The sequence below is a fragment of the Brassica rapa genome, chromosome A03 (assembly GCF_000309985.2).
Source record: "Brassica rapa cultivar Chiifu-401-42 chromosome A03, CAAS_Brap_v3.01, whole genome shotgun sequence".
NCBI lineage: Eukaryota > Viridiplantae > Streptophyta > Magnoliopsida > Brassicales > Brassicaceae > Brassica > Brassica rapa.
In genome coordinates, this window is record NC_024797.2 from 3814810 (window position 1) to 3837289 (window position 22480).

At 35.0% G+C, this 22480-nt stretch overlaps 2 protein-coding genes, 1 non-coding gene and 1 pseudogene across 8 annotated transcripts; 3 read left to right on the forward strand and 1 right to left on the reverse strand.

Moving 5' to 3' along the window:
* Positions 1 to 1387: 1387 nt before the first annotated feature.
* LOC103856354 lies at positions 1388 to 17154 on the reverse strand (annotated as a pseudogene).
* On the forward strand, positions 5600 to 8076 carry LOC103856351 (probable histone-arginine methyltransferase 1.4). 5 transcript variants are annotated; one of them, XM_009133460.3, is made up of 7 exons: positions 5600 to 6130; positions 6361 to 6435; positions 6544 to 6617; positions 6752 to 6843; positions 6962 to 7100; positions 7210 to 7337; positions 7654 to 8076. In XM_009133460.3, exons 4-7 carry the CDS (start codon positions 6825 to 6827, stop codon positions 7872 to 7874), a joined length of 507 nt encoding a protein of 168 aa, XP_009131708.1. In that variant the 5' UTR covers positions 5600 to 6130; positions 6361 to 6435; positions 6544 to 6617; positions 6752 to 6824; the 3' UTR covers positions 7875 to 8076. The 5 variants fall into 5 exon arrangements, with proteins under 5 accessions (XP_009131708.1, XP_009131707.1, XP_009131709.1 ...); XM_009133459.3 differs by having other exon boundaries at positions 6361 to 6402; XM_009133461.3 differs by lacking the exon at positions 6361 to 6435.
* On the forward strand, positions 13473 to 13544 carry TRNAD-GUC. Its single transcript has one exon. It is a non-coding gene; the product is annotated as a tRNA-Asp (tRNA).
* A 161-nt stretch (positions 17155 to 17315) lies between the features above and the next one.
* On the forward strand, positions 17316 to 20686 carry LOC103856355 (protein FAR1-RELATED SEQUENCE 12). Of its 2 annotated transcripts, none has more exons than XM_033287143.1 (3): positions 17316 to 17648; positions 17860 to 20234; positions 20339 to 20686. In XM_033287143.1, exon 2 carries the CDS (start codon positions 17886 to 17888, stop codon positions 20208 to 20210), a length of 2325 nt encoding a protein of 774 aa, XP_033143034.1. In that variant the 5' UTR covers positions 17316 to 17648; positions 17860 to 17885; the 3' UTR covers positions 20211 to 20234; positions 20339 to 20686. The 2 variants fall into 2 exon arrangements, with proteins under 2 accessions (XP_033143034.1, XP_009131712.1); XM_009133464.3 differs by having other exon boundaries at positions 17320 to 17648; positions 17855 to 20234.
* Positions 20687 to 22480: the final 1794 nt, after the last annotated feature.

Here is a 22480-nt window from a genome sequence, read left to right on the forward strand (position 1 = left end):
ATACATGTGCACCTTGAGGTGAACACTTTATAAGTGTTTACCACTACTGAAGTATCTATTTTTTTCTGGAAGTTGAAATATATTTTTTCTTAATGCTTCTTTCACTACCGACCAAATTGTAGTGAAATGATTAGTCTTAATAATTTTATTTTCTTTTTCTTGAACTATTATCCGTTTACAAACTATAATATGAAACTATTGATTCGACATGACGATTATCTAAAATTTATAACATAAAAATAAACAAATAATAATAGTTTTTGGTTTTTACCAAAAAAAACTAAAAAATCAAACATTCTAACAGAATAAACCAAAAAATAAGTTAAAACTGAACCAATATCCAGATTAAACAGATTTAATGTGTTTTTATTAAAAATAACGAAACTAATAATCACATCCCGCGCAAGGCGCGGGTTATTACCTAGTTTTATTTTTATAAAGTTGCCTCAATAATGAGACGTGTTGGCGTAAGCATGCGTCATCTCTTTGTCATATTGTGCAAATCCAACAAGATATTATAATATTTGACACTTTTGTCATGGAGAGACCTTCAAGAGATTTGGTTCAGTCTTTACGAAAATAAATAAGATAGCTGATGATGAGAGAATGGTGAAGCATGGAGGCCATCATGTTTTTTCCTACTTCCCCGAACCCCCTGCCCTCTTCAAAAGGTAACTGATTTTCTCTTTTCAGTTTCTTCCATGTACAGTTTAGTACATTAAAATGATTCTTTCTTCTTCTTTTTTTGTGAAAAAAAAAGAATCATTTTCCTCTATACAACTACTGCTTCTATAGCTTCTGACTTATTTAAAAGCGTTGTATTTATTTTCTTAAAATGTTAACTTTGAGGTTTCGTCAAAACAAAAAGTATATATGCATGCCTGAACTAAAATCAACTTTGGATTTTGCTACGAGGAGTGCTGCTTCTAACGCGAGGATTATCAATATATCTTGGAACTATAAATTATATATGATGCATTGACTAATAGCCAGTTATTTAGTTTATTACAGTATTTTGGACACTTTTTTCAAAAGAATCTTTGTTCGTTGCTGCATATGGTTAGATTAATAAACATATGCATGTATCTCTCATAATGGCTTTTTTTGGTGCAATGTTATGGAATATTTAACTTAGCTTGGCTTGTGGGCTCATTCATATTATGCTTATAAAACATGTCCCCTGTCTATTCTAACTATTGCATATATATGTACTGGTTAATGAATAATGATCAATCTACGAAACACCTATAGTAGTGACAATAACAATGTCATGTGAACATCCACTCAAAACTTAAGAATTTGTAAGAACGACGTCAAAACAAAAAAAAAAAAAAAGAATTTGTAAGAACAATACATAATCATTAAATCAAGTTAACAATGTTCTGTATTTTTATTTAAAAAGATGCTTATATCACATGAGCTTTTAGTTTTTCTTCTTCTATATATGGACTTAATTTATGATAATTTTTTTTTAAAAGTTTCTCTTGACTGAAAATAATACTAACATCTGTGAGAAAACTTTTAAAAAATATTCATTTTCACATAGCTATTCTAATATATTCACAAATCTCTGTAGACTTTGGAATGTTATTTCATTTGCATTTATCAGAAATATATATAAATATTTTGAGAGCAAAAAGGAGGAAGCTATATATGTTGATTATGTTTTGAGGGATATGACGAATTTGATAGGGAAGGGGCACATTGATATGACAGTGTCTCCAAATCAGAAGCCCTAAACTCCTATGCAATAAGAACATATGTTTGGGTTATAGGGTTTCACTTTTTAACTCATTAAGGTAGACAAATCATAAGCATATGGTCTAAGCAAATATAGGGGGAGGGACTTTAGACACGCATATATATATATATATATCCACCCTAGATATTGCATTTATTTGTTTTTATTGAGAAATAAATTAATCAGGTTATTACATGTGTATCAAATCCCAGAGGAAAAAGCTGAAATTTGCTTGCGATACGTATACTAGTAGTAATGTATTAATATTTGCCTATTTGGCGTATGACCCACCATTGTATCTCATTATCTACATGATACATCTCAAGAAAATTTATATGCATATTCGTCAATTCTACTTAGAGAATTACACACACTTTATATTGTATTTTATAACCGGGATGTCGATCTTCAATAAACTAAGAAGACCTATAAACTTATCCTACTATATAAAAGATGCTAAATTAAAGCTCCCTAAACACTGCCACATAGGCAAAAAAAATCCTCACCAATCATTCAGTCATGTCATTTCGGATTGGGTTTGAAATTAAAAAAATTTAGTCACCTTTGCAGCCCATTTGACCCATCTCGCAGCCTATTTAAACCATTCTCACCAGCCTACTAAAACATCTGGAGTTCTCTGATTCCTATCAGTTTTTATCTATTTGAAGCGTGGATTTAATAACGTTATCGATTGATTCTGATCAAAGGCCCTAAAGCCCCATTCTCAGCCCAAAATAGTAAAAATCAATTTTTGGTATTTTATATAAACGTGTATTCCGTGTAGTTGAATAAGAAAGCCTAACCAATAGTAGTTGATACATGGTATAGTTTTCCATCAGTACCCACAGTCAAAATAACAGAATATTTTTCTTTCTAATATCAGAGTCATCAAATGCGAACAAGGTGACACGAAAACGTGAACGGGCCGCTACAGATACGGAATAAAGTGAAAGGTATACACAAAATTTAATAGAGACATGTCTCGCACTAATTGATCAAACAATTACAATTATTCATTTATTTAATCAACTTTTTTGCGGACAGCTCCATCTGCGAGAATTATGCAACAACATTTCGCCCTTCAATTCTTTGACTGTGAGTTATCCATCTATTATTCACAAGAAACTAATACTATATAAATATTATATATATATATAATTAATTGATAATTTCGTACATATATTTTACTAATAATGCTTTTATGGGAAAAAATGTTCCCTCCGTAGGTGGCTGTGAAGTATGTGCGTGTATTTATTGACTAGATGAATATTAACACACATTTAAAATTTAAATCCATGCAGTGTCAAGAAAAAATACACGTGGCATGCGAAGGACAATATTGCTATCTAAAAGTCAATGTTTTTAAATCCGACCCGGACACTGAACCAGACGATTTACCGGGTTGCTGGGTTACTGGGTCGACCGCGGGTGAACTGCGGGTTAATAAATAAATTAATTTTATTATATAATAATATATCAGCCATGTACAATAAAAAAATAGAAACTTAAGTTTTAATTTTCTAAATTTTTTTAAAAAAACATAAAATAATAGTTTGGATATGTATATGTTTTATGTTTAAAAACTTTTAGAAAATACTTTACTTTTATTTTTATATTTTTATTTTCATTTGACATACAAAATATCAAAAAGTAGTTTAGACTATCTAAAATTTTCTCCAACAAAGTAAGATTTACGACATCTCAAAAATCAAGACATAAAATTTATAAATATTTAAATGTCTAATTGAATAATAAATTAAACTTCAAATACAAAATAAACCAAAAATAAAAAATTATTGTAATAAAATGTCGATAACGGAAATAAACTAACACCAAATCACATCAACTAATTTTAGTTATCTCTACCATCGGTCACTTCATTTTCTTCAGGTGGCATAGTGAAACTGAAATCTTCATCAAAATCTAAAAATCACAAATATAAAACTGAAAAAGAAAAACCTAACTTTTTTTGTCAGCATCTAACTTCTTAATTGTAAATTTAGAATATAAAATATAATCTAAAAACTTAATCAAAAACTTAAAAAAATGAAGTAAAATTTATTTATTGGTTCGACCGGTGGTTCAACCGGTGGTTCAACCGGTATCGGATTCCGGGTTTTACTGGATTTTTACGAATTTTTACGGGTTTTTAAATATTGGGTTTTTCATAAAATCCAAACCGGATTTTTTCTGAATCATCGGGTTTACCGATTCAACCGCGGGTCCGGGTCGGATTTCAAGAAGGATGGAAGGCAAGCACCAAATAGTACAACTACAGCTTCACATTAAAATAAATTAATTATGTAGACTAACCAACAACCAGTTTGATTACAGGACCTAACACATCTACGTCCGCAAGAAATAGACAAATCGATAGAGCTCAAGGAAAAGGTACATACTTTCTTACTTTATATGCATTATATATATATTCACATTAAACCATTAATACAACTTGCATCATCATAAGTTCTTAGTGTTCAATATATTTAAATTAAAATTAGAGGAACTTAAAATCGTTAATATAATCAGTATATTAACATATTTCTTAAATTCAATTAGTTATCTATTTATAAAAAAATGTTGTACACGAAAAAAAATAAGTTTTTAGATCGGGTCAACTAACCATTTACCTGATAATGGAGTTACCACTGGTTCCAAATACCTATTAAATCATCATCTTATAGTCGTCTCTTGACTATTTAATGTTTTCAGCCCCTTCAGATGTATCATCCTCCTCTGAAGCGAGAACAAACCCAATTTTAGAATGTCCATCATGTGGTGCTTTGGTTTGAGAATCTGAGAGCACCGGAAGAGACCCTAAAACAAAAGAATTACACTTCAGCATTTGTTGCAACCAAGGACTGATAAAACTTCCGCCTCTGAGACAACCTCCCCCATTGTTAGAATAGCTACTGCAATATATACAATTTTGCGAGACAATCCGAGTCTACAATGCCCTCCTAGCTTTTACATCTATTGGAGCGAAATTAGATTACAGTGTTGTTTTTGGCAGAGGGTCATTCACATTCCGTATTCAAGGGCAGACTTACCACCATATCGGATCCCGCATTCCTAAGCCAAGTTTACCACCCAAGTACCTACAAATCTATATTTTTGATACGGCAAACGAAATTAAAAATCGGCTAGAAGCTTTAGGTCAAACAACCTCTGAAGGAAAAGCAGACGAAGCCACATTAAAAGTCCTTATAGAAATGATGGATGCCAACAATTGCCTTGCAAAGGTTTTTAGACGGGTTCGAGAACGCTATGAGGCAAACTCTGAACAAGATTTTACAGTCTCATATCTGATAAAGGGAATGGCAAACAATATGACTTACCTCAATCAAATGAGGTAGCTGGACTTATTGTTGACGACATGTCAGACACTATCTGTGAGAGAGATATAGTCGTCCAGTTTCAGTCAACTAATTTGAAGGAGATACGAGATGATCATCCGCTATACATGAACCTCCAGTTCCCACTTTTGTTCTCTTATGGTGATTATGGTTTCAATACCGAAATCCTTTTGCATTTAGAGGAAGGAAGCTCGAGGACAAGAAAATTTCTCAGTATCCGGTAATTTTATGCTTCCCAAATACAAACGCGGTTAAAAGAAAGAATAACACTCATTAAATCTGGACAATTTTGTTACTTAATTAAACATGTTATCCGCGCGTAGCGCGGACACCGACTCTAGTTACTATAGAATAAATAATGGAACCATTAAACGAAAATTCAGTTTGTTATCTATCCTATACTAAAAGGGATATATACTCCCCATACAGCATGTCCACGTAGAACAATTAAATCGGCCAATCACGTTAAAGCGTTTAGCCATGTTAAATGGGCTGTGCGATTTTTTAAAAATTTGTCGTGGTAGAGTTGGACCATGAAGCCCATGTTATTGATAGAAGAAAACCCTGATTTCCTCTCTTGATTCGGGACACCCTTTTTGCTCTTTCTCTTCTTCATTCCGTTAAACGATTTGATCGTCGTCGGAGAAGGTGAGACGGCTCCGGTGGGAGCCACGATCGGTTTGCTGGCGGAGACTGAGGCTGAGATCGATCGAAGAACCTCAGAGCAAAGCCGCCTCGAAATCTTCCTCTGCCTCTCCCGTTGTTGTTCCGTCTCCTCCTCCTCCGACTGCTTCGTCTCCTGCGCCGGCGATCGCTCAGCATGCTCCGGTGGCGACGGTGTCTGACGGTCCGAGGAAGACTGTAGCGACGCCGTATGCTAAGAAGCTTGCAAAGCAGCATAAAGTGGATATCAGATCCGTTGCGGGAACTGGACCATTCAGTAGGATCACTGCTTCTGACGTGGAGGCTGCGGCTGGGATCGCTCCCTCCGTGGCGGCACCACCGCCTCCTGTGGTGAACGCAAGCTGCAAAGGTTTGCTCTAAGATTGATTTTTCATCAAATTAACAAGATATCGTTGATCACTGAGATCAGTCCTTTTGTTGACTTTCTTACATTGTCTCTTTTATCACCTGAAGACTGTAAAACCAGTTCTATGTTAATATGGTCTCTCCTTCTTTTGTTCAAACTTTTTGTGAAAATTAGAAAAAATAAATGTTTGAGTAAATACAATCAATGGGTACACTCATGTTTCTGATTTTTAGGAGTTATCGGACCTGTAACGAAACAGTGATTTGCTATAAAAGGTGAGTGTTTTCATTCAAAAATAAAAATAAAAGGTGTGTTGCTTTTTGTAATGTTTCCTTTGGATTTATATTTATTGACACAATGTTGTTTTATCAGTTGATCTGATTTGCTTTAATATTGCTCTGTCTATACTGTGATAGTTTAAGATTCTTCCTGTGTGGGAGAGCAGGCCAGGTGAAGCAACATAAAAAGCGTAGTATTCACTACACCAAAGGTACAATGCCTTAAATTACGTTTCTCGATTTGTCTATTCATGTATTTCATCTCTTATGGAACTCTCTCATTTCACCTCTGTATTTGGTGAATGATATGGTCCAAACTTATTTACCTGTCAATTAATTTTCACAGGAAACAGAACTTTGCCAGATTGATGTTCCGTTGAAATTTACAGCGTTCATGTATACCAGAGTGCATTGGTTCAATGTTCTCTTTAATGGAAGGTATCAAGCCATCACAGATTTATATGTTTTTTCTTGCACTTACAATTAATGTACATTTTTTGTCAGACAAAGAAATACAAATGCTAACATGTTATGCTCTCTATATTCAACATCACAGCACAAAGATGGTCCACGACTGCTACTGGTCACCAACAAGGCAACAACACTTTGGTAACAAATAAGATGTATTCTCTCCAGCCTATTCATGTCATGGCAGGGCAAGAAATCAGTGGTAAACTTCATTTGGTTGTCCACAGGTACTCAGAGTTACACTATAAATCTAACTCTTACGTCAATTTTGCTCTTTTACATCTCTCCTTTGAATCAAATCATTCTTGCTTTGTTTTAAATTGGCTTTCTAAACAGGAAAAGTGTGGGGCCCAGCGCCGATAAGGGTGGAATCCTTCACACATCATCGTGCAAATTCAACTTGAAGGAACCCTATTATAGAATGTCTCAGCCCTCTTGCACAAGAACCACCAGCACAACCGTAAGTAAGGTTGGTTATTTTTTTGGTTAGACAAGTAGGCTATGATCCCTGTTGTGTAATCATTTGGAGCTTTATTATCTCTATGAGTGGAATACTATTGAAAGAATATGTCATGAATGCAAAAGCAGAAGTAGATCTCAGCATTACAACATGTGTTTACATTTCTCGGTGTAGGACATACATATACTGAGTGATGACTTGAAAGAAGTAGAGTTGATTACCTATCTTTTTTCCATCCAGTTGATTACCTATCTTAGCTTATATTTCTCCATTATAAATTTATCACTTTTAAATTTGGTATTGGAAATAAAACTTGGCAGAGGTTAAGTTAGCGTCTACGCTCGATCACATTGGTAATGTGGCTCAGCTTTCTCCTCTTATTGGCTTTGTACACAAGCATGTTGTGATTGTTGATACTGAGCCCGAGCTAGAGAAATCGGAATTTTTGGTAATGTCTTTGGAGAAATGTGTTAAACAGCTCGAGGAAGAAAGAGCAACAGAAGAGACTTATCATCATCAGCAGCGGAAGTGTAAACTCTGAAAGATGCAATGCATCTTGCGAGAGGCAAGAGATGGGCCAATTTAAATATGGGGTTGAATTAGCAGAGACAAGCTATTGAATATATAGTATTTAGTTTTCTTATTTTTGTGTATACTGGATTTCATTTATTTCTCCAAATTCAATCATAGTATTTTTTTTGTTCTAAATAAATTAAACTATTGATTGATTTTTTTTATTTGCATTTAGTTTGGTAATTATCTTAGATTTGCAAATATTTTACTATAATTAAGTATAAATTAAAATATAATCTTTTGAGAATCAAATAAAAAAATAAAGTATTGATCAATTCAAAATTATGAATGATTCTATTTAAATCGCATTTTATTATTTTATCCAAATATATTTATAGTAAAAATAATATTATTAGTTCCCCTTTCTAAATATGTCATTTTTTTAAAGTCAACTTCAAAAGAAATATTATCTAATATTTAAAATAGTTATTTTGTGAATTATTTTTATAAAAATCATGTTATATAAGTAGTATATTAAGATATTTTAAATATTTTTATTTACGTAGTTAGATAAATGTTATAAAGAAAACGTATATCAAAATTTAAAAATTAAAAATAAATATTTTGCAAAAATATATAAAACATTTTCATTATAGTAACTACAAATATTTTAAGTTACTAAAGATATCATAAGTTATTTAAATTACTTTTTGTAAGATTCTGAAAACAAAATCATGATATAAAGATAGTAAATGTTTAAAATTATTTATAAAGGAATTATTTTTTAATATCAAGATTAACTTTTTGTGAACATTCCTTTTTATGCAATCCATTATATAAAATATGTTTTGATGCTAATATATTTATAAATCCTATTTTCATGGAATCTATTTTCTTTTCTTTTAAAAATAAATTTTCAGTTTTATATTTTATAAATATTTCCTTTTTAAGATATAATTTATTTTTTAAAAGATATAAAAAGAAAACTAAAATAAAAAGTAAATTTTTTTTTTATAATGTTGACCTTTAGATATAATATTTTTATCCACATACAAAACTGGATTCTCAAATAATATTATATAGATTAAGAAATGTAAATAATAAAATTTTCAGAAGTTTTTTTATATAATAAAGTAGACTTGTGCTCTTCCCACAGCCTTCCACATCATCAGAAAGCATGGGGCTTTTGTTGACACGTGGTACTCCTAAAAACGTGTGTTATTCACTTTGATTTTTCTTTAATCTAACCAACCTTCGCCGTTCCAAATCCTCTTCCCAGCGATTCAACTCAAAAATGGCAGTCTTTATGGAATTGAAACCTCAATACTCACAACTTCTTCTTGCTTCTTTACTTCTTCTTCAAGCTCGCTCATGGAGTATATATAGAGGGTTTGAGCGCCTTCACAATCATCTATTTGGTTCGCCTTTAATGGCATAACCCTAAAGCTCTCTCACCAATATCCGATAATGGCTAATCAACAACTCCAATTCTTAGAGCTCAAGATAGGCGTAGTATAAATTTTGTGTCAAGAAAGGAGGAAAGTCGATGGGTCTCGATCTGGTCCTGCTTGATGGATAGGTAACTACTGTAAATTTTGATGTACGTTAAAAACCATTAGGACCTTCTAAGAAAAACATCTCACCTGCTGATGGTATCCTTTGTTTAGGCATCTCGATCTCTGTTCTTTGTTTATTCGTCTCTTTGTCTTTTATTGTTTGCGTTATTGGATTTACATCTCGACGATGTAATTCGATTTTCATCGGGGATGGGGGCTTAAGATTGTTTGGTATCGCATAGATAACCAGCACTTGATATCTCCGTCGCGGTCTTTCACTCTCGAGACAGTAGCTTTTCGTCATAGTGAATTCTGAAACCCACTCGAGAATCGGGATGGTACGCGTCGAATTCTTCTTCCAAAGTTGAGATTTTTGCAAGATTTGTGTTTATATATCTGCTCATTTTTACTTCCTTCTGTGCAGGCAGAACATGAACAAGAAGCTATCAGGCAGAGGAAAATGCAAGAGCTGATGGCTCAACATGGCACTGTAACTTCTAATTTCTATAAACCTTCACGTATGCCAGTTCTGTTTTTGTTTTCAATTGAGAAAAATTGCATTTTGTGACTCATTGTGAACTAACCTGATGTGCAGGGGAAGCATGCAATCATCAGAAATCCAGATCAATAGAGAGCGCAAGAAAATGCTAAAAGGTGTATCGTTTGTTATCTATTAGATGAAAAAAACTCTATGTTGAGCTAAATTATTCTCTGATTGGAACATATGTTTAGAGAAGCTGATGAACGTAGACAAGTGATGCTTAGTCAAATGTTATCTTCCCAAGCGCGAGAGAGAAGTATTTCCCATTAAAAAAATGCTTTGTAATTTGTCTTTCTTCTCTTCATTTGTTTCTTGTGACTTAGAGTTAAACAATATCATTGAGTTTAAATGTGTCTCGGATGTGTTAACAGATCCAGAGGTATTGTGCGGTGGACGACGATTAGGATGAAAAAAATTAGGATGTGCTTTTTATATATATGGAGATCTCAATGTTGAGTTGGTGAGTTCACTGTCGCATGGTCATTCTGAGTGAATCTTAATGGTCTTCCAAATGGTGGGATGAGATAAGAGAGTAATCAGAAACTGGAATTCTGTATTTTTTTTTGGCATTTCCTACGTGAACCATCTCTATCTTCATCTTCATCTTTCTCATGATTTTCTCCCAAGTCCTTCGCTTATTATCTGATTTATTTTGCTAATTAATACATTCTCTAATCATGATTGATGCAAATAAATATTTGTAATTCTCTTGGTTGTGAACGATTGATGCTGCTCCATCATCTTCTTCACAAAAAAAATCAAAAATCAAACTAAATACTAAAACAATCATTTGTCAATTAGGTGACGCTATCATGCAACTTTTATGCCAACATATCCATACACTTCTTTTTTTTTTATTGTTGCTAAAAATATCTAATACATTTCCTAACGATTGATTTACAACCTTCCCAAAACTATGTGATAACCTAAAATACAATGGTCTTAGTTAGCTTTGACACTCAAGTTTTTAGTTGTTATAATTGAAGAGCAAGGGGACAATCTTTTTTTTCTTCCTTTTTGTCAACAGCAAGGAGACAATCTAACCAACATAGATGGATAAGTCTACAAATGTTACTGTTTGCTCTCTCTATATTTTATTTCTAACTAATTTAGGTGTACATAAATTAGTTTTAAGGAATATAAAAAGAGTATTTTTCAATTTCTATTATGAATAAAAATGAACATATCTATTAAAATAAATTCGATGAGTGAATTGAGGTGTAGAAATATATTAATTTTTTCAAGGTTAATTTTATGCAAGAAAAATAAATTTGGTGAATAGATATTGTTCTAACATGCTATATAAATCATTACATTTTCTTTAATTTTTTTATTTAATAATTTATGTTCACTGAAAATCCGTTAGTGGTTCTTTTAACTCAAACCAACAAATTTAATAAAATTTTCAACATGATCTTAAAGTAAAATATATTTATTGTTTTAAATTTTTAATAAATTAAAATAATTAAAATATTAAATATTTTTATTGTCGACTCACCCGTCCGTAGGGCGGGCTAACCCCTAGTATTTATAAGAGACTAGGGCCGGCGTCCGCGCTGCGCGCGGATTACATGTTTAATAAAAATCAGGTGAATTAAAATTGTGTGTTTTTTGGTTTCTGAAAGGATAAGTTAAGTTTTGTTTTTTTATACAGGGGAGAAGTTCGAAACGGTGATCATTTTTTTTTTAAAAACAACTGTAAGTATGAATAATAAATAGTTTTGAGGAATTCGATATTTGAATGAGAAAATAATCTTTGTGTGTGACAATTTAATTGATGTAGGAAGTGGTAACGTAAATGTTTTAAAAGTTGACTGGTGGTGTTTGCTATGAGGCTTAAGATAGCAGTTTATTCCTCTTTTGGAAGCGTTGAATGATATCAATTTCGTTGTTAAAGTAGAAGCGCGTTCCAGGTGTTGCTGTGAGTGATAGTTTTTCTGAAAAAGGCAAATATTTGTTAGCATTTAGTTTTTTGTAAAGTTTATGTTTAGTTTATTACCTTCATGTATCCGTGGAATGATACTTGTGATGATTACGACTTGTTTTTTCCTTGTTGATATGCGATTTAACTCCCTGAAATTAGATGCCTCCTTGTCCCATAAAGTTAGACGTACCAATTTCGATCTACAAATAATTATTGTATTAGATTTTGTTTAGTTGTAAACCAATTATTACTTAATAAAAAGTTTGTACCTGTCTAAACGTAATCCAATGATGATTTTTGAATCTGTGTAGTGGTTATATAAATCACTTCCTTGGATGAGGCAAATGCGGCCAACAACATCTGTAGGAATAATTTGGTTGTTTGGAAAAAAATTAGGATTTATTTTTGTGTGAGAGAGTTTTTGTTTTTTTTTTACCTGGTAGGAAGTTGGTTTCACTTGCTAAGCTGATCAACTGGGTGTAGCGTTGTGGCCGGAATATGTATGAAGGAATCGGTGCAATGTTTTCTTGAATCAGTGTAATAGTTGTTGTTTCTTTGATATTGATTATGTATGGTTGATCGGTAAGCCTGTAACGTTGGTTATTGGGGAGGAGATTAAAATATCTAATGTGATAAATTTTCCCTTCTTCGAAGCGTTGGTACATTGTGTCAGACGTAGAAATAGGTACCTTCCCCTCCATTTTTTGTTCCTGTTTAGTGGTTAGAAGCAATCATTTGAAATATAGTTGGAATAATTAAAAATATGAATTTTAGACAAACCTGGATGTCAAGACATATGAAAATTGTCCCTAGGAAAGCATCTTTATTTTTGTGATTTGTGATGGGCCAGACCCTAAGGATCCTAACGATTATTGGATGAGGTTCGAGGGTGTTGTCCTAATTGCTTTGATCTTGTGGTGCATGTGCTACATAGATAAGAATGAGAATTAGTATTTTTTTGGCAATTTTGTTTTAATTTTTTTTTTTTTTGAAGTGAACATAGTTAGGGTGTGTTTTTTTTAAGTATTGTCATGGTTTTTTTAAAAGTTTAAGTAGGCCGGGCCATAATTATAGGTGGTAGTAGTAAATTTGTTGGATGGGTTTGATAGTAGAATTTAGTTTTTTATAGAAATTTACAGGGACTGTGTGTGAAATGAGGGGGTTTTGTTATCTTGGGCGCACTATTTTAAGATCAAAGGGAACTTAGGCGGTTTGCACATTGTTATAGAAAACAGTTGAAATAAAAAATTGTCTGAAATAATAGAAAATGCAAAAGAAAATAGTTTGACAGTTGAAATAAGTAATGGAATGGGCTGGAAAATTTTTTTAATCTGGCCCAACAGCAAAGAGACGGAGACAGCAATTTCGTGAGCGAAACCGGTTAACGGGCTGGGCTGCAATTACGATTTGTTGGTCTGGGTTACCAGTGACGTGGCAGAATAAATGGCTGAGAATATTTTGCCTATGTGGCATCCTTTATAACATCTAAAATTAGTAACTTTTATATAGTGGGATTGTGGCAATTTGTGCGACTGAGATAAAGTAATACACATTAAAATAGCATACTAACTACAATTACTAATCAAGGTTTAAATGTTCAACAAAGTCGTTGTAGTATAGTGGTAAGTATTCCCGCCTGTCACGCGGGTGACCCGGGTTCGATACCCGGCAACGGCACTTAAATTTTTTTTTTTGCGCTGCTGGGCCAGAATCACATGATATCGCAACAAGAAGATGATGGGCACAACAATATTCGAAATGACATATCGTTTACGCTTTATTGGGCCAAAATATTTTATTTGTGTGCTTACAGATTTTTGTTGCGAATACTAATAAGCCGCAAGAAGTGAAGATCATTTGAGTGAGTTACGTATTCAGACACTTTTTTCTCTTTTTTGTCATGATAAGACACTTCCTGCTAGAGGCACACTTTCTTTCCTTTCTCCTCCATGTGTTTGTACATAATTACCCTTACGTTCGGTTAAAAGAAAGAAGAAGCTTGGTTTGTGGGGACCAATTTTAACTATAGTAGTTGGGTCACTTTCTTTTATTCGTATTTTATATCTCCTCAAACCAAACCAAATGAAAAGACATGTTTCTTTCTTTTTTTAATTATTATTGTTTGTTTTACCTAGTTTTAGTTTGTTTTGTTCATTTTAAATTTAAGGATATATTTGAAAAATTTGTTTGATATACTAAATTATGTTTTTTTATTCTCTATAATTTGATATCCATTTTGATATGTTTTCTTGTTATATTTCAAAAGATACAAATGAAAAATGTGGACAAAAGAGTTGTGGATAGAAACATTGTAATTGTGTACATCCAACTATTGTGGATGGATATGATCATATGATATGTTTTCCTTTTTTAAATATTACTTTATCAATCCTTTCTATTTCTTTATGTGATTATTTTAACATATTAAAGTATATAACTAAATAATTTTTTGATATCATAAATTCTATCTTTTTGTTCTTTACATTTTTAGATCCATTTTAGTATATTTTTGCAATCTAAATATGAAAAAATCATATCAACAAAAAATAACCGTGTATATAGAAAAAATGTGGACATGGACACATCTAATGTTTTCAATTGTATTTTAATGTTTGTGTTAGTGGATGAGATCTTTTTTTTTTAAATGATTGGTTCTTTATTTTATTATTGTTTATACCACCTAATGTTTTCAATTGATTTTATTTCAAATTTTTAAGAGTTATAAAATGAATATACTATTACAATAATTTTTATATATAATTTTCTATTTTTGAAATCATTTTATATATATCATATATGTATATATATCAACGTTTACAAAAACAAATATGTCGACATGGTATGTGGATGTGGACGACATGTGTAGATAAAAATTTGTAGACAAAAGTGTTTTCATTACTTGAAAGAGAAAACAAAGGTCTGGAGACAATGAGTCAAACCAAAATGTGAGGTACGGATGTGGATGTGTTTATCTAATCTAAATCAAGAAAATATTTTGCACATTTTAAAAATATTGGGTGAAAGCGTGAATAACCAAAACGTGAGGGACCACAAATTAAAAAAAAAACTGAAAATTCACCATTGTTGCTCTCACTCTCTAGCATGAGCCAAATCACCAACTAGCAGCAGATCAAACTCGTTGACATCATCAGCTTCATGAACTTCTCCAATTTCAGCCCTACTCTGCGTTTGTCGTCGCACAGGTTCAGTCGTCCTCTGCTGAAGTAGAGAGGTGCCGTCGTCACACATTCAAACGCAACTTTCTTGTCTTCTTCTTCCCCTTGCTCCTCCACATCTCCTTTTCACTGACACAGAACAAGCAATTATGAAATAGTTTTCAGACCAAAACTTCGTGTCTTATGGTACCAAAAAGATCTCGTCCTCAACTCATCTTCTACAAATCAAAATCAAAGGAAAACATTGAGGATTAAAGACAAACCTGGTGCTAACTTGACGTTTCTATGTCGTAGTGAGCGCAAGGGATCGAGCTCAGAGATAGATTGGAAGGTAGAGTTGGTTTGGTCAAAGAAACAAGCTCTTAAAAATTACCGAGAGAAAGACATATGAATTTAGGAGGTTTGTGATATTATTATTGAGAAAGTAAAAAAAAAAACAGTGAAAAACAAAATTTTCCAGAGAAAGGTTGAGTTAGGAAGAAGAAGAGAGTTTGAAATTAGAATTAGGGGATTTGGAAAAGTAAAAGTAGATTTGAGATTTGAAATCAGAATTGGAAAGAGATATGGAATTAGAGTTGGGAATTTGTAAAAGGGAAAGTAGATCTACGTTTTGAAGGTGAGAGGAGAGAGGAGAGAGGAGAGAGGAGAGTGTAGAGAGTAGAGAGGAGAGAATATAATCATGGTTAGTTATTTCTGGTTAGGTTAGTTTGGTCTGATCAAAATTGAGGGTATGAAGGACATTAGACAGACATAATGTGTCTAGCCAGCGGGAAGTGTCTAAAAGTGTAAAACATAAGACGAAAAGTGTCTTATAGAGTAAAAAAATCAGATCATTTTAGAAAGAAACCATGAGAAGTTACTTGAACTTCTTCACAACTTGTCCTCTAGCAAAGGTATTCTTAGAACTAATTCAATACTGCTTTATAGACATTACACTCTAAACTAGTTTTGTGAACTCACACAAGACACTCAACAAAAATTAGTTTCTTTCACGCAATCTCTAGAATCTCGTTTAAGGAAGCTGCAACAGAATCAGACATCTTCAGATTCCTCATCTTCTTGAGCGCAGCATAAGTCCTATCAGAAGGCTTCACATTTAAAGCCTTAAGCTTGTTAAACAGATTAATCCCTTTCTCAACTTTACTCTCCTTGTGATCATCGTGGATCATCGTGGTGTAGACGACTCTGGCAGGTGCCTAGCCTCTCTCTTTGAGATCGTTGAATACACAAAACGCCTCAAACTGCTTCTCGTTCCTACACAGCCCTTTTATAACGTCCTGGTAGGTGTAAAATACTAGGGGAGATGGTTCCAGGCAATCATGGTGTGAAGAGTCTCCGACATAGAAGCGTAGCTCCCAATCATACAGAAGCCAGATATCAATTGGGGATACACAGCGTGTCCTGGATCAATCCCTTGTTTCAAACTCTTCTAGAGAAGCTCATAGGCTTGTGATTTGTGAAACCTCCCCACCTTCACACAAAGCTCGAATCAAACACTGTACTCTCACAACATCAAACTCAGAGTCCGTCATCCCCTGGTGGTGATAAAGCTCCAGAAGCGATCGAGTTTCTTCTCTTTTAGTAGAGTACACACTTTGATACCTTCATCAACCAACCCATCTTCGCAAAGAGGCTTCACGTATCTTGAATTTAGAAAGCCTTTCGCAGCTTTTACAGCCCTTGCATCCAAAAGGGAACCAAAGAGAAGGTTTAAAGACACATAATCAGGTTTGTAATCAAAGGTGGAGCAAAGCCATCAAAAGAACCATAGAGAAAACACAACGTTGTTGTTCTGTAATGACAACAGTTCTCTGAAAAACAGAGGATCCGCGAAGTTAAACGAGGGGAAATCAAATAACAGAGTTTGCTGCCATCTCCGTCTCTCTCTAATGATCGAATAGACAGTTTTCGCCCATTTCTGATTTCTGCAGCTCGTCGGACTTGGATTCACTATCTCGACAAGACTCGAGGGTTAGACTCCGTATCTGGGTGTTAGAGTGGTTCTGTCGAGTTCTGTTTCTAATGAGAGTGATCAGATACGACTGACCTCTCTACTCATGGCTTATATAGCTCACTCGAATTCAATCTCGAAGCAGCAACACGCGAATCATAGAAAGGAGTGATTTTTATTCACCGGAACCCTAGATTTGGACTTTCTCCCCTAAAAAAAAAATGTTTTTTTGTTTGATTAATGTAAAAGTTTTTAACTTTATTACAAGACATAACTAAATATTAGATTATATTTTTTTGTCAACAAATGTAAGAATGATAAGCAAATTTAATTTTTTTTGGTCTAAGCTGTCAAGTTGACGGATAAAGAAAGGTTTGGGGCTTGCTTCTTCTTCTCTTCTCTCTCTCTCTATCTTTCTCGCTATCCATCGTCTTCGCCGAAAAATCCCTAAATTAATTTGTTCTTACCTTTCCACCACCACCACCACCACCAATCTAATTCCCGCCGAAGAGAATGTCGTGAAATGATTCCTCTTTGTGTATCCCAACCGCCGCTAATCTGAAGAGTTTCTCGCAATCTCCGCCCTTTTTACCGGCTACGCTTTTCCTTATCCGATTCGTTTAGCCTCCGGTCGCTTCAACAAGAAATGGAGAGGTAACTGTAATTGATTTGTTCTTTCTCCCTCCCTTGAATCTCATTGTTATTGGATGTGTGTAGTTAGGTTTCAATCTTCTCTCTTTATAGTTAAAGTTTCTACCTTTCTTGGAAGATGATTGATTAGTTCTGTTATGTATCTACAACCTTCCTTCATTGTTGTTTGTTGAATTTTAATGTGATTTTGATTTTAACTCCAATAACAGTTCAGCTACTGAGCATAGCGGTTTCAACACCATGGTAACAAAAGCATACCCACTACGGATTCTGAACCACAACACGGAAGAACATAACAACTCTGGAGGAGGAGCCGAGCCTTACGTGGGACTAGAGTTCGACACAGCAGAGGAAGCTCGCGAGTACTACAACGTCTACGCTGCGAGAACCGGGTTCAAAGCGAGGACTGGCCAGCTGTACAGATCGAGAACTGATGGAACCGTTTCTTCGAGGAGGTTCGTTTGCTCTAAGGAAGGCTTTCAGTTGAATTCAAGAACCGGATGCACTGCTTTCATCCGCGTCCAGAGAAGGGACACAGGGAAGTGGGTTCTTGACCAGATCCAGAAAGAGCATAACCACGAGCTCGGTGGTGAAGCTGAGGAGACAACGACTACTACTACTCCCCGTCCGGTGAGAGCTCCTGCTCCTACTAAGCTTGCTACAACGGTGAATCAGCATAGACCGAAGATGAAAGTTGTTGATGAGTCTGACAGAGAGCAAAGATCTTCTTCCAAAAGCTCTCTCAAACGCTTTAAAAGCTGTAGCGTTGGTGAAGGAGAAGTGAGCAACGATCATCATTCTAAAGCTGTTTCCGGTAGTGAGCCTTACGCAGGTTTGGAGTTTGCTTCGGCTAACGAAGCGTGTCAGTTCTACCAAGCTTATGCTGAAGTCGTTGGGTTTAGAGTTCGGATCGGTCAGCTGTTCAGGTCCAAAGTGGACAACTCAATCACATCAAGAAGGTTTGTTTGTTCTAGAGAAGGCTTTCAGCATCCTTCTAGAATGGGCTGCGGAGCATACATGAGGATCAAGAGGCAAGACTCCGGCGGATGGATAGTAGACCGGCTCAACAAAGATCATAACCACGACCTCGAACCCGGGAAAAAGAACCAAGACGGTTTGAAAAAGATAACTGACGATGTCACAGGAGGGTTAGACTCAGTTGAGCTAATCGAACTAAACAACAACAACAACAAACACATCAAGAAAGCTACATCAAGAGAGAACAGAATCGGTAAAGAATGGTATCCTCTCCTTCTCGACTACTTCCAGTCCAAACAAACCGAAGACATGGGGTTCTTCTATGCCGTTGAGTTAGACGTTCACAGCGGAAGCTGTCTCAGTCTCTTCTGGGCGGATAGCAGAGCGAGATTCGCTTGTAGTCAGTTCGGCGACGCAGTTGTGTTCGACACTTCTTACAGAAAAGGAAGCTACTCTGTCCCCTTCGCTACTTTCGTCGGCTTTAACCATCATCGACAGCCAGTGCTTCTCGGTTGCGCCATGGTTGCTGATGAGTCCAAAGATAGTTTTGTATGGTTGTTTCAGACATGGCTCCGCGCCATGTCTGGCCGTCCTCCGAGGTCTGTTGTAGCCGATCAAGACTCTTCTATCCAGCAAGCTTTGTCACAGGTCTTCCCCGGGGCGCATCGAAGGTACTCAGCTTGGCAGATGAGGGAGAAGGAACGGGAGAATCTCAGACCGTTCCCGAGCGAGTTCAAGTACGAGTACGAGAAGTGTATATACCAGAGTCAGACCGTAGTGGAGTTTGATTCAGTTTGGAACTCTCTCATCAACAAGTACGGTCTCAGAGACGACGTCTGGCTCAGAGAGATCTACGAGCGCCGCGAGCATTGGGCTCCCGCGTACCTAAGAGCTAGCTTCTTCGCCGGGATCCCGATCAACGGAGCCTTCGAGCCGTTCTTTGGCCCTTCTCTCGACGCTCTGACGCCACTCAGAGAGTTCATCGGAAGATACGAGCAAGGACTCGAGCAGAGACGCGAGGAGGAAAGAAAAGAAGATTTCAACTCTTACAACTTGCAGCCCTTCTTGCAGACGAAGGAGCCGGTGGAGGAACAGTGCAGGAGACTCTACACTCTCACCGTCTTCAGAATCTTCCAGAACGAGCTTGTTCAGTCTTACAGCTACCTTTGTTTGAAGACGTACGAGGAAGGAGCTATGAGCAGGTTCTTGGTGAGGAAATGCGGGAACGAGAGCGAGAAACACGCGGTGACTTTCAACGCGACGAATCTGAACTCGAGCTGCAGCTGTCAGATGTTTGAGCACGAAGGGCTTTTGTGTAGGCATGTGTTGAAAGTGTTTAACCTGTTGGAAGTTAAAGAGCTTCCGTCTAAGTATATACTGCACCGGTGGACCAAGAATGCTGAGTTTGGGTTTGTGCGCGATATGGAGTCTGGTGTGAGCTCTCAGGATCTTAAGGCATTGATGGTTTGGAGTCTGAGAGAGGCTGCTTCTAAGTATATAGAGTTTGGGACTTCGTCTCTGGAGAAGTATAAACTTGCTTATGAGATTATGCGTGAGGGTGGGAAGAAGCTTTGTTGGCAGAGATGATGAGGAAGCTCGGCTTGAAAAATTGTAAGATCAAATCTTCTTTGATATCTAATCTGAAGTTAGATCATTAGTGGCATGTCTCTTAAGTTGCTGAAGTTTCTTGGGTGATGTTATTGTTGCTAATGTAGGTTGCTTTTTACCCTTTGAAGAATATTGAAGTCCTTCTTGCTCTACGTTCTAATGTTAACCCTTGTGGCTGTAAGTGGTGGTGGTGGTGGGGTTGGAGTTGTGGTCATTGTCTTTTCCCAGTGATAATTATCATCATTCGCAATGGCAGCTTCTTGTGATGTATTATCAGTGACATGTTTATTGTCTCTTGTGTGTTGTTTATGTTCTAAGAAATTGAGAACAGATGAGAAGTGTAGGGTTTTGGTGTGATCCACGGATCATGTTTAGAGAACCAAATGTCGTTTGATCCTAGAAGTTTAGAATGTAATATTAATATCATTTTCAATCTCTTTTTTTTTTCCTTCTCACTGATAGAATAGCCTTGGTTATTTATTTGTAAGTTGAAAATTCTAGATTGCTAGGCTTTCAAAAATTCTAGATTGCTAGGCTTTCAAGAGATCACTCCGAACACTGAGAGAGAGTCCTATGATGTGTTATTCTTTTCTCTATAGGGTTTATTTTTTTATGTCGCAAGATCACTGCTGAAAGAGCAAAGGTCAAAACATTCTCGATTCTTACAAGATTTGGAACGTGCAACATCAGCCAAGATGCAAACGTGCAAGCACGTGCTCTAACATATTGTAATTTAGAACCATATGCACAAGTAAATTAAAAAAATCTACTTCGGTTATACTATGGGAGAATTGGTGAAATAACAACAAAAGAAAATTAAAATTAGGAAACTAACCATAGGAAGAAAAAAGAACAGAGAGAAGGAAAAGGATGGTTATTTTGGGAAATTGGGTCCAATAACCATGAAAAAATGGTAATTCACAAACTAGCTATTTAACCTAATATTTCTATACACATTGTTACAATTATATATTAATACGTTAATACCCCTGAAACATCACCGGCTCAACCTGCTGCTATAATTAAATAAATATTTAATTATTAACTTTACAAAAGTAACTTGTGTCTCACCGTCGTTCACATCTTTTTCTTTTAACTTTCACCGTCGTTCACCGAATTCCTCCCACACTCCAACGCCTCAACTCTGCATGTAATAGACAGAGTTTCCATCTCCTTCGTCCTCCATTGTCACTCGTTTTCGGAGTTAGGGGTCTCCGTTAGGGTTTAAGCGGCAGTTAGTAGCACACCCTTTCTACCGAACTTCTCCAACTCGATTCTTCTCAGATCTTTGAAACTCCCGTAAGTTCTCCTTGTTTTCCATTGATTCTCTTCACCGTCTTCTCCTCCCTGCTTATTTTCTTTCAATTTGGAGCTCCTCTCCGAATTAGGGTACATAAGGTATTGTATATAAATGGAATAGTACAAATATCTGTCCGCATAGTATAGTAATTGTGAGATTGTTGATGAAATTTTCTATGTTGATGGCGAAGAATTGTGGCTAATAATAGAGTTTCAAAGACTCTTATGGTGAGAGACAAGACTTGTGCAGTGGCGATCACCTCTATCTCTACAATCAAAACCAATGTATTTATTTATGCATATAGAATAGAAATGTAAAACAATATGTATTTTCATATTTTGTAATATGATATATTTTGTTACTATACTATTTTATCATGTTCCATTCTAGTTGACGGTTACTAAAAAATGATATATTTTGTTTATAAATATAGTTTGTAATTTTCTTAAGTTCTCACTATGGCTACATATTTTTGAATCTGTAAAAGACATACTATGATCTACATTGTATAATTAAATATTACATATATAATATTATGTATTTTTTAGATTTTGATATGTGGGTTTAGGGTTTATATTTGGGTTAGGGTTTAGTGATTAGAGTTTAGGGTTTAGTATTTAAAAGGCGAGGTGGTATGGTTAGGTTATCATTAACTTCTTTCCATGCAATTATGTACATTTTCTAATTTGACCAGTATGTATTGTGTTATTTATTTTGTTATATTCTATTTGGGTTTAGAGATTATATTTGAGTTTAGGGTTTAGGGTTTAGGATTTATGGTTTATGATTTAGGGTTTAATCAATACAACTTGTCTGTGTGAGATCTTTTATGCATAATCTATTTGAAATAGAATATGAAAAATTATATGTTCAAACTATTCTATTTGAGATAGAATCGATTAACAAACTATTCGACTTGAGATGAAATTACATGATCTGTAACAAATGC

Bases quoted from the DNA above. Each gene is read 5' to 3' on its own strand.
- LOC103856351 (XM_009133460.3), top strand. The intron at 7,101-7,209 runs GTACTCAGAGTT...CTTTCTAAACAG, and splicing joins CTTCATTTGGTTGTCCACAG to GAAAAGTGTGGGGCCCAGCG. The intron at 7,338-7,653 runs GTAAGGTTGGTT...AAAACTTGGCAG, and splicing joins AACCACCAGCACAACCGTAA to AGGTTAAGTTAGCGTCTACG.